Genomic DNA, 10335 nt, shown 5'->3' on the forward strand with positions numbered 1-10335 from the left:
CCACGGGAAGTCATCCAGCTAAGTATCGACCCCTGGATTTTGGCGCTGGGCTGTAACATATGACGTATGTGGTTACTTTGCAACCATCCTGAATCGATACTTATCATCATCATGATTAACTTGCCAACTGTCACTCAACATTCGTCAATGGGCTGAAACATGTTGCACTCTTGGGATTCTCTTGTGGGCTCCACGGTGATGCCACCAGAGCCTGTTGTTATAACATCGGTAAGAATATGATAGTCGCGGGAAGCGAAAACCAAGTGCACGTTCATTTCATGCATTGTCGTAGTCAAGGCTCTCGATACTATGAAGCAACGTGGAATCGGTATCCAAGGCTGCCATCAGTCATTTAGTACTTCTTACTTCCCAGCCTGGGGTCATCCTTCCTGAGGAGCTAGGGGGGCACAAGCGTATATATAGTCAATCTATACCAACAGGACAGCTACGAATTTATTAACTATCGGGCTCTGATCTTGTGGACCTGTTATCTATCCCCGCTAGCGTTTCTGTCCTTTCCTCTGCTCTTCGCTCCATGAACATAGCAGCATAAGGCGTACTGGTTGGCGCACTACGTTTCAGATAAACCGATTAACCACGCAGGTAAGAGGCTTTCTCACTGACCCGTGTTCACGGCGAGGCAACGAAAGTCGCCGTTGTTGACACCAACTGCATGCAACAGATCGACTCTCCCAGGAATCGTCATTCACAATGGTCATACCTACATCACCGAGCGCGGATTCAAAAACAGAACAGATGGCAAAGGCGGCGCAGAAGGGATTCTTTTCCAGCTTCTTTTCGTGGTCACCCAAGAGGTCCACAAAATGTGCGATAGAGCGACCCAGCGCAACAGAGGGTAAGGATCATAAATGCGTATCTTGCGTGAAGTAAAAACACTGATTATTTGCATCATTTAGCACTCTCGCATACCCCCAGCGAGCCACTTGCACCCACACATGATCTATCACGGGTACAATCCGTTCCACAGACATTGACGCCGAATCTATCGCGAGTACAATCTGCTCCGCAGGCCTTCACGCCGAATTTTCCTCAGAGCAGAGTCAACACTGTCCCTGATGTTCCCCGATTCAAGTCCATCAAAGACAATCTACGAGAACTTGGCCTCACGACTCCTGTTGTCCTTACGCAACCTCAAGTTGCGGGTAGTGAAGCAGTGCTGTCACAGTTAGACAAGCCAGCATCTCCTCGAGCGGACATGTTCTTCCAACACTCGCTATCACACAACACGAGTCCCGCCTCGTCTAAGCCAAGGCACGAATCGTCTCGAGGGAACGCACTCGTGGCATCAGATCATGCTATTAACATCGAGCTGCCAGTTCTAAATATCACCTCCGCCAATGTGCACTTCGCTCCATTACCCCCCTCAGCAACGGCTCAGGCTAATCATGTGGATCCAGTCGAGAAGATCGCCACTCCCGTGTCCACTGCTCCTGATGAAGCTCCGATATTTGTCCAAGGTGGCAGTAGCACTTCAAATAGAGAGCCACCTATTCCATCGTCCCCATCGGTAGCAAGTCGCCCTTCTATTTCACAGTCAAACCAGAGTCACACTCCTTCATCTACTCGTCCGAAAAGGCCTCGGACAGCCCCCGGCGACTCAAGTGAGCTGAGCAAGCAAACTTCTGTTGCCTCCGGGCGCCCTCAGCGTCATGCAAACAGGGAGCCAGCTTCCATCTTCCCTGTAGACGAGGGATTCTTTGGTCGTCCCAAGCTACCCCCACCACTCAAGGTCATTCCGAAGAAGGCCAAAAGGCATCAGCGAACACAAACTCTCATTCCTTCTCCCTCACCTACAACCATGACCCACGAACAATCTCTCACGCGAGCGGCATCTGCGCGTTCCCACAAAACACATCAGACGCCAGCTCGGCTAGCGTCTGTCAATGAGCCGGCATCATTGTTCCCCATACCCAACACTTTGACGTCTGAAAAATCTGTGTTCCTCAATCGGAAATCCTCTCTCACAGCTAGCAGCAGATCAGCAGGCCCAAGTTCACCTCCGCTCTCGTTAGACGATGAGCTTGAACTTCCACCACCATCGCCCTTATACACGCAAGCGCCTGACGAGTACTCGTTATCACGAATCAACACACGAACAACGGTTGCTTCGCATCAGACCCAGTTACCAGCCACCCCAGCCCCCAAATTACCCTCTGCAAAATGGGCGTGGAATCCTCCTTCAAGCTGGTTGGGTCCTTCTTCGGCTGTTTCCTCCGAAAGCGGGGATAGTCCGCACAGTAGCAAGAAGGCGTTCTCGATAATTCGCTTGCGCAGACCGAAGAGTTCATCTCGGTCTGTTGCTTCGATATCCAAGTCTGTTTACACACATAGAAACACCTCATCGCCGACCCTCACAGTGTCCGCAACAAAACTTGGAAAGGGGCGTATGCCTCCGATGTTACAAGACAAGAGAGACAGCACCGGTGTCATTGTCAAAATGCAGAGTCACGAGGGCGACTGGGAGGCGGCGGCGTTCCAGGATGTGATTCCTCGCCTGAGGGAAATGAAGAATTCCGCTCTATCGAACTAGAAAGAGGGTCAAAGTAAGATGAAATAATATTCCCGCATGATAGTTTTGTCAATATCGACACTGTACCAGTAGCCATGTGTTCCATACCCCCGCATTGATTACTTCGTTTACACTTTGTCTTTACGATTGACGGATACGACATGATGAAGAGACGACCGATGTTAGAATTTCGATTTGTTGGATTGCGTATATGGTCTGAGATAAGAAAAAACAAAGTTCTGGCTGTTCGTTGTTTGCAAATTCGGGAGCGAATTGCTATACCGTTGCACAGCTTTACTTGGCTTTACGCGGGGGTTTTGTGGTTTGCATATGATGCCTGGTTTCCAGTAGTTTGAACTGCTGTCCACAAAATGCATCCCTGGTTCTGCTCTTCGAGACAGGCAGAAAAGCGGTGCAAAGGGGGACAGGCGCAGTCATTTGTATACGAGTGTCACGATGAGTCGGCGAAAACCGTGCCGTAAGCGATAATCTAGACTTTGTGGAAATGACAAGTTGATCGTGAGTCCGATAGTCGATCGTTATCAGTCCGCAGAAGGGGCTGTGCACCTCTTTGACGTTGGAGTCAGACGTCGCAAAGATGACAATATTTTGTACACCGGTGTCGGAATCTCCGCCGTGAATGTGCACATCCGCAGTTTAGAATGTTAACGTTCGTATGAGAATCAATGAAAATTTCTTGCTGTGCGGACAGTGCGATCAATACATTCTGGAAAAGGATGGGGCGCATGCATGTGATTTGTTGGAGGTCTGCAGACTTGAAAATTGACATGCACCTATATATGATCTGCTGGTGGAAACTGTCGCTCATGTTACAAATTGCAATGTAACGCAGCGACCAACATTCTTATTCAGCCGAGAGACGTACCGTGGATGTTTGAATGAATGTCTGTTCATCGAACTTTCGGCTACTTTGCAAACAAGTTAAGGTGGCAAGATTCAGTGTGATACGATTTCGCTGGTGGTTTGAAGGGGGAAAAAGAATCGCCACGTATTGATGTCGAACAATGATCATTTGCCCACTGGATATAACCCAAGGACGGTGATAACGCTCCTTCACCAGAGGCGGGCTGGCCAGTGGCCATTCAATTAAATGGATATAGATGCTTCTAGTAAGATACAGCTGCATTCTTGTCTGTGTGCGTGCGAACTGCGGAAACGGTGAGTAATTAATACCATGCTGTGTTAAAATTCACTTACGTAACAGTTGTTGGGACCCACAGCAGAGACCCCGAACTCTCCCGAACTTATCCCATTCTTGACAACCATACACGCGCTTTTTGTTGTCCTCGACTGGTGGACTAGTCACCGCTGCAATTACGATGCGCTAGGGCCCGCTTGTGAATGCTTCTCAAAACGAGAAAAATCCAGTGCAACCGCAGCACACTTCTTCTCCATCTGCGATCCGAGGATGTATCATGTGGCATGAGAGGCTGAACCTTGTGCTTGGACCGTCTGCAAACCATTTTCAAGCATATATCCTATGGTCTTCATGGCCCTGGTCCTGTTTGTATGTGCGTTGTCAACTTGTTATATGTGTGTGTACGTCCTGAATTCTGTAATAGGCAGTCTTTGTATTTCCTGATGATGATCAATGATGGTTTCTGACTACCGTGACTCGCCACTCGACTGAGTACTGAAGCCTCATAATGTAAATGAAGTACACATTGCTGCCCTACTCAGGGGTGTACATATCCAAGACTGTTGCCCGTGCAACCACGTTCCCCGTCCAGCCTGCAGTGAAGCGATGCATTCCTCCGCTTCGACCTTACGTATCGTCATTATGGGGCTGAGCGCGCCAGCCTGCCAACGAATAGTGCCTTCCGCCCCACATGCTGATTCTGGGGTCTGCCGCCCTGTTCGACCTTTTCCTCATTTTTCTAGTGCCCGAATTTTCGTCGGCACTGAAAGTCACAGCCCCCGGACGCCATGTACCTTTTGGGCACTATTTCGTATCATTCTCAGCTTCCGCCGCTTCACCCTCCAAATCCACTGCGTGTGCTGTTTTTGGATGTGTGGGTTGCACTGCATTTATTGACCTTTTTACCGATCCTCGAAGCTCGTATTTCGTAACATCTCGTGGCCCCGTCAAAATGCTCTCTGTGGCGGTGGCTATTGGCATCCTTTAAATCACGGACTGCTTGCTTTTCCCATATTTCTTCAATCTCATCTCTTCCACCCTCATGTCCTCTTCCAATTCATCGTGAGCGACCATAGCCTCTATATCTCAAACCCCTCAAAGCGCTATATCAATGTATAGCTACCCTCCCCACAGTGATCAGGAGGACGTCTTCACTGATTTCGGTGGCGCACATGAATTCCACGAAATCCCACAAGACGCCTATGACCAGATTCCATCAGACGACTACGTGTACAACCCCCAGCACCATGCGCCACAAATGTATGACAACTTTGCAGGTGGCGTACCGCCGAATCTACCAGTGAGTTACCAGCTAGAAGCGATGAATGTCATCGCTTATGATGATTTCTAGTATCCACAGCATTACTTCCATCAACTCCCGTTCCATGAGATGCATGACACTGGATACCTGTACCAGACGCCATTCGATCCCGTGCTGTCGGCTCCTGTGCCACAGGAGCTCATCAGGGACAATCGTGTAGGACTGCCCTTCCCAGAACCCCCGTCTTACTTGACCACGACGTTGCCCCCCGCCCCACCTACGGAGCTCACAAGCCCGATGACGTCAAGTTTACGAAGCAGTCCGCGATACAGCCCGATGGTAGCGTCGGATGTTAGCGGTCCCTCAACGTTAAGTCCATTGAATACAAGCGGTGTGACCGCTCACAGCCACTCCCGAGCAACACCCCTAAACAGGGCGTCTCAGAGCCCAGGCTTCTACGGCCCGGATTCCATGACAGGAACAGGTTCCGGGCAATCCCCCATCTCCCCGTCGCAAAAACGTCCATTGGAATCTTCAGCGGATGATATGCTGGTGTGTAATATTATGATTTTTGGTGGGGATATCATTAACAGTATCGTGCAGCACGGACGGAGGGTCGCACCGCGCATCTCCGGCGCCTCTGACGTCCACTCGTCGTCGTCGTCGTCTGGAGGGACTAGTACGACCTTATCAATCTCGTCAAGTGTTCCTGGTCGAGGTTCGACAGTCCCCCAACAGTTGTACAATGTAGGGACCACACACGCTTTTCATTTCATCACCGGAAGTGGAATGCCAGTCGTTTTCAACGTCGCAGAGGGAGCTGGCATCCCTTTGGAACTGTTGCTACATCGGCAGACAACCCACCTCCAGGCACGTGATGACCGCATCTCGGACATATCTGGGGATACAATCTCTATTCGCATTGAGGTAAAGGATCCGTCTTATTGAGGTACTCGCCACGCATTGCTTACGAAAATATGATGTGATCTATCAGTGGCCTGGATACCCATCTTTTACGAAGCAAATTGCTTCCAAAGACTGGAAGAAAACAAGGTCGCCGAACACACGCGAAAGACTGGCGGTCAAAATTGCGGGCGCTGTTCACTCTTTCTTCAAGGTCAGCCTGTTAAGAGTATCGTGTTTGAAGTTTACTCACCCCTAAACAGGAGCATGCGAAAACTCCATGCGATCCCCCGAATTCGATATGGCGTATCGGTCCCACTGGAATCCGCATCGAGCATCTCGCTCTCGTCTCACTACACCGCGTGTCACAGGGGAGTTGGCAGCCCAAACTGTGTCTCCTTCGTGACGATGCTTAGCAGCGATATATCCCTTCGTTTGACATGTATGCCGTTTCATCCTCCGGCTATCTTTGATTGACACACGTCCTCACAGCTGTCACCAAGCATTTTTTGTTACTTAGCATCCTGATTCATTGATCAGGCATCGAGCATATACCACTAAGCATATCATCGGGCATTACATTTATTTTTTGTTTTCTCACCTTCAATCACACATTCAGGCATTGCATTCGAGTACTTATACACTCGACATCAAGTTTTTATTGCAATTTATGGATCTGGAAGTGGCATTGTTTTCATATATATTTTTAATCTGCATGGCTCTTTGTTGTTCCGTTGGTTTATCCTAGATGGCTACTGATGATGTACATACAGATCGTAGCTCAAATGACTCGTCCGAATTTTTGTTTTTGTTCCCCATCATGCATCATGACTCGAGTCTCGGGGGAGTTTCAGGAACACCGCGGGGGTAGAAAAATGGGGAAAAAAAAGTATCTAATAGCTCCGATTGGACTCCGATCTGCGATAAGCACTGGTCCCAATATACAAATTGAATATTGAAGGCGACCCCTTTCAATTTTTCATGTTCAAGCCTAAAGTTCAGCGCTCTGCAATTCGTACCATAACCCATATTTACTACAAGATAATAACTTTTCTCTAAAAACGCCGCTGCATCTATCCCAACATTAGATCACCACATTCGCGATGGCTCAGACACAACCTGGAGGAGGCCAGCGCGTCGGCTCACGCTTTCCCAAACTCACTTTCATCCTGGACCAAAGAAAACAGTTCGGGCCCCGCGTCGGTAGGCTGTGCCTGACACGACCATCCGATACTCCATCCAACCATCTCATCGACATCCCAACACCCAATTTTCTCATCGGAACATCTCGCGGTGTAATTCCACACTTCTCAAGGGACCATGTCCATTCTGCAAATGGTATCAGCTGGATCAACGTCTCTTTTGAGTCATTGTGAGTTGTCTTCTTACCCTTCTATCCCCGTATGGTGAAATAACGCTTCGGATCTGCGACTTCAAGCCTCGAGCAAACACCCCCAGTACCCACTTATCAAACGGGATCGCAACCATTACATGATTTCTTCGGATTCGACAGCTCGAGATACATCGTTTCGCTTTCGCTTCGCGATCCTTTGGATGCTCGAGAGATGCCACCAAACGGGAATTTATATGTTTCAGCTTCATGCATGCGTGGCGTGAGGAAGGTGATTATTCGTTTTATGAAGGTAGAGTCTCCTCTATCAAGGCTTTTCATTTTCATTTTTAGGTCACGCCTGCGGACTGGCGATCGTATGCTCTGACGATGCAGCCTGATATCGCAGTTTGCTCTCAGCGATACGCCTTTTACTGCTGCCCCGCACTCGCAGAAGCGCATGACGAAAAGCATCGAGCGCAGTGCGGCTTGGCTCGCAGATCTGTTGCGTCCTGCGATGGATGAGTCATCCACGGAATCAATTCCTACTGCTTTGAACGTCTTCGTGCATATGGCTGGTGGCACTTCGACCTCCGCAAGGAGAGCCTTTTCGCACAGCCTCATGGAGACTCTTCATGGGTTGGAAGCAGACGCCGTGACACCACTGTTATGTTTGGATGAAGGAGTAGCTGGATATGCATTTGACCTAGCCGCCCTTCATGTCAGACCAGCTCCTTCGTCGACCCACAACGATAAGGACGGAGGCATCGAAATCGCAGAGAGCTCTCTGATTCTACAGAATTCGGAATCATTGGCACAGGCGCCAACGCCTAACGCGGCTCATACACCCACATCGCTCTCGTCCAGCATGATCGAGCCTCTTTCCTTCCTCTCCCCCATGCTGGATGAGCTCCTCCGTGCATCGTTAGATCCACTCCCGATCGCAAAGCCACGCCTCGTCACGGATGTTCGATCCCCTCATGAAATCCTGCGTTTGATCAGAGATGTTGGAGTCGATGTATTCGATGCGGGATGGGCTGTAAAAGCAGCTGATATCGGAGTAGCTCTCGATTTCGTTTTTCCGGTACCCAGCAGTCACGACAGCAGTCCAGACCATCGCAAACGCGATATTGGTCACAACCTGTACGATGCAAAGTACGCTCACGACTTCGTCAGGTTGTCAAACGCCTTCCTCGCTGGCCGCGATAGAGCATCTTCGTCTAAAACTCCCGTTTGCCCCTGCGCTGCATGCTCTCCAGTTGCCCCCACGTCTCCTATTTACCACAGCAAAGTTGACGTTCAGTCGCACCGAGGGCATTTAGACGACGGCACGAGCCAGGAACAATTTTCACCTCCTTTCACACGAGCCTACCTGCACCACCTCTTACACACCCACGAGATGTCTGCACACACACTCCTTGTCGCACATAACGTTGCCGTCCTTGATGCCCTGCTTACTGGAGTGCGAACGATTCTTTCGGGTCATGCTGATCAGCATGAAGCAGTAGCCATTTTTTCGCGAGAAGTCACGAAGTTCGAAGAGGTTTACGATGGGGATATGTCGGTGTTCCATACTGCTCGGGAAAACTGGAAGGACGTGAAGTACGCACGGGGTAAAGGAAGATTGGCACGGGAGGCACAGAAAGACAAGAAAGTCCGATCGGTACATTATAATGAGGTACAGTGAGTTTTGATCTAATGACGTCGGTTATATGCATTCCCGTTATCATAATACATACATGTTCCTACTTCGTGTTGTCAAGAAGATGGCAGATAGCAGATGATGGCCGTTTCTAGGATGACATAATCAACAGACATGTTCAACCTTGTCGTCCATCTGCATTGATTGACATCCTGCATGAGCACAAAAGGGTACTTCGCGTTTCCTCCTCCGATATCAGGCACGTCAAGACCATACCCCACATCTATACCTCAGTCCCCCGATACCAAAGAAGCATTCGTTGACAAAAGCACACCTGGGAAAGGGGACGAGACGCGTAGCGAGAAACCACCGCACGATGAAGAACGTATCAACCGACTTCACAAGGAACGGGAGCTCAGAGAGATGAGCGAAATAGAGTGGGTTCGAGGCGGCGGAGTTCTACGCGACGCACAAGGGCGCCGCGATAAATCCCGCACAGAACGTATTCGCGCGGAGCTCAAGCTGCAAGAAGAAGAAAAGACAAAAATGGACAGATGGAGGGATTACGATGAGCGCTGGAAAGCGCTGGCCGCATCAGATAAAGCTCTCTCATTCGCAGATATCCCGTGGCCGCTTCGGACAGCGCCTTCTCCCAGAGATACCGGTGCTTTCACGTTACCTGCGATTTCGGAGTTTTTGTTCGAGTCTCTTTCTGTGCGGAGTAATGCTGTTACGAGGAAGAGTAGGATCCGCGGCTCTATATTGCGGTGGCATCCTGATAAGAGCTCGTTGGTCGTTGGCAGGGTTGTGGCTGAGGACGTGGATGCTGTGCGGGAAGGCATTCATGCGGTGTTTCACTGCCTCAAGCGTCTACAGGATGACGAAAGAGACAATAATAATACCGTGTAACAAATCATGCCCTACTGGAAGAAATCGAGGCTCATCGTAGCACACGTACTTGCATCTGGTCTCCCAGTAAGTAGTCATATACAGTCATATATGATATACCTTGGTAGGAGTCCGACTCGACAATGACATTTCATTTCCATTCACAATGAGCTGGCTGTTGCATACTAATACTAAATCCCTCGTGTCGCTTTGGACTAACTAGACTACATCCATATTCAAAAGCATTTGGATCGACTCGGAGCAAATACAGCACGGGCCCGGGGTACGGTAGGCTGTGATCATGGCCGATTGCCTCCTTTGCTCAATCTACCGCAATATACATACTAGTGGTGCTATCACCGGGCGGTGTACCATACAGAGACATAACAATAACATGCACTATCACAACATAGCGGATCTATACTACTGCTAGTACGAGGGCACTTGAACTATATATGTTGCGAGTTCCAAAAATTAAATAAAAGAAAAGAAAATAAATTGGGAGGAGGGAGGAAGGGGGGAAGGATGGTTTAAGATGTACTTATACCTGAACACGCTTCGATATTTCAAGAACGCTGATTACAAAGAACGACATCAGGTCTGATTAGGCTCTCAATTATGA

General features: G+C 49.3%; 4 protein-coding genes across 4 annotated transcripts; all 4 read left to right on the plus strand.

The window, feature by feature from the left end:
* Window positions 1-384: 384 nt before the first annotated feature.
* Window positions 385-2673, plus strand: F5891DRAFT_556284 (uncharacterized protein). Its single transcript, XM_041372242.1, has 2 exons — window positions 385-856; window positions 918-2673. The coding sequence occupies exons 1-2, from the start codon at window positions 712-714 to the stop codon at window positions 2549-2551; spliced, it is 1779 nt and encodes a 592-aa protein (XP_041231798.1). The 5' UTR covers window positions 385-711; the 3' UTR covers window positions 2552-2673.
* Window positions 2674-5739: 3066 nt separating this feature from the next.
* F5891DRAFT_942311 (uncharacterized protein) lies at window positions 5740-6269 on the plus strand (the record flags this gene model as incomplete). Its single annotated transcript, XM_041374409.1, has 3 exons — window positions 5740-5877; window positions 5945-6067; window positions 6117-6269. 3 exons carry the CDS (start codon window positions 5740-5742, stop codon window positions 6267-6269), a joined length of 414 nt encoding a protein of 137 aa, XP_041231799.1.
* A 1311-nt stretch (window positions 6270-7580) lies between these two features.
* F5891DRAFT_1004668 (tRNA-guanine(15) transglycosylase-like protein) lies at window positions 7581-8870 on the plus strand (the record flags this gene model as incomplete). Its single annotated transcript, XM_041360358.1, has 1 exon — window positions 7581-8870. A coding segment is annotated over one exon (1290 nt), but the record flags the coding sequence as incomplete, so codon positions are not given.
* Window positions 8871-8955: 85 nt separating this feature from the next.
* On the plus strand, window positions 8956-9905 carry F5891DRAFT_556356 (uncharacterized protein). The gene has a single exon (XM_041372243.1). It carries the CDS (start codon window positions 9042-9044, stop codon window positions 9732-9734), a length of 693 nt encoding a protein of 230 aa, XP_041231801.1. The 5' UTR covers window positions 8956-9041; the 3' UTR covers window positions 9735-9905.
* Window positions 9906-10335: the final 430 nt, after the last annotated feature.

This window comes from Suillus fuscotomentosus (genome assembly GCF_016647785.1).
Source record: "Suillus fuscotomentosus strain FC203 chromosome Unknown F5891scaffold_5, whole genome shotgun sequence".
In the NCBI taxonomy this organism is placed as follows: domain Eukaryota; kingdom Fungi; phylum Basidiomycota; class Agaricomycetes; order Boletales; family Suillaceae; genus Suillus; species Suillus fuscotomentosus.

What these genes read in the sequence shown, in the direction of transcription:
- F5891DRAFT_556284 (XM_041372242.1), top strand. Translation starts at nt 712, where the DNA reads ATGGTCATACCTACATCACCGAGCGCGGATTCAAAAACAGAACAGATG. An exon ending in GCGACCCAGCGCAACAGAGG is followed by an intron (nt 857 to 917) that starts GTAAGGATCATA and finishes TGCATCATTTAG; the next exon opens with CACTCTCGCATACCCCCAGC.
- F5891DRAFT_556356 (XM_041372243.1), top strand. Translation starts at nt 9,042, where the DNA reads ATGAGCACAAAAGGGTACTTCGCGTTTCCTCCTCCGATATCAGGCACG.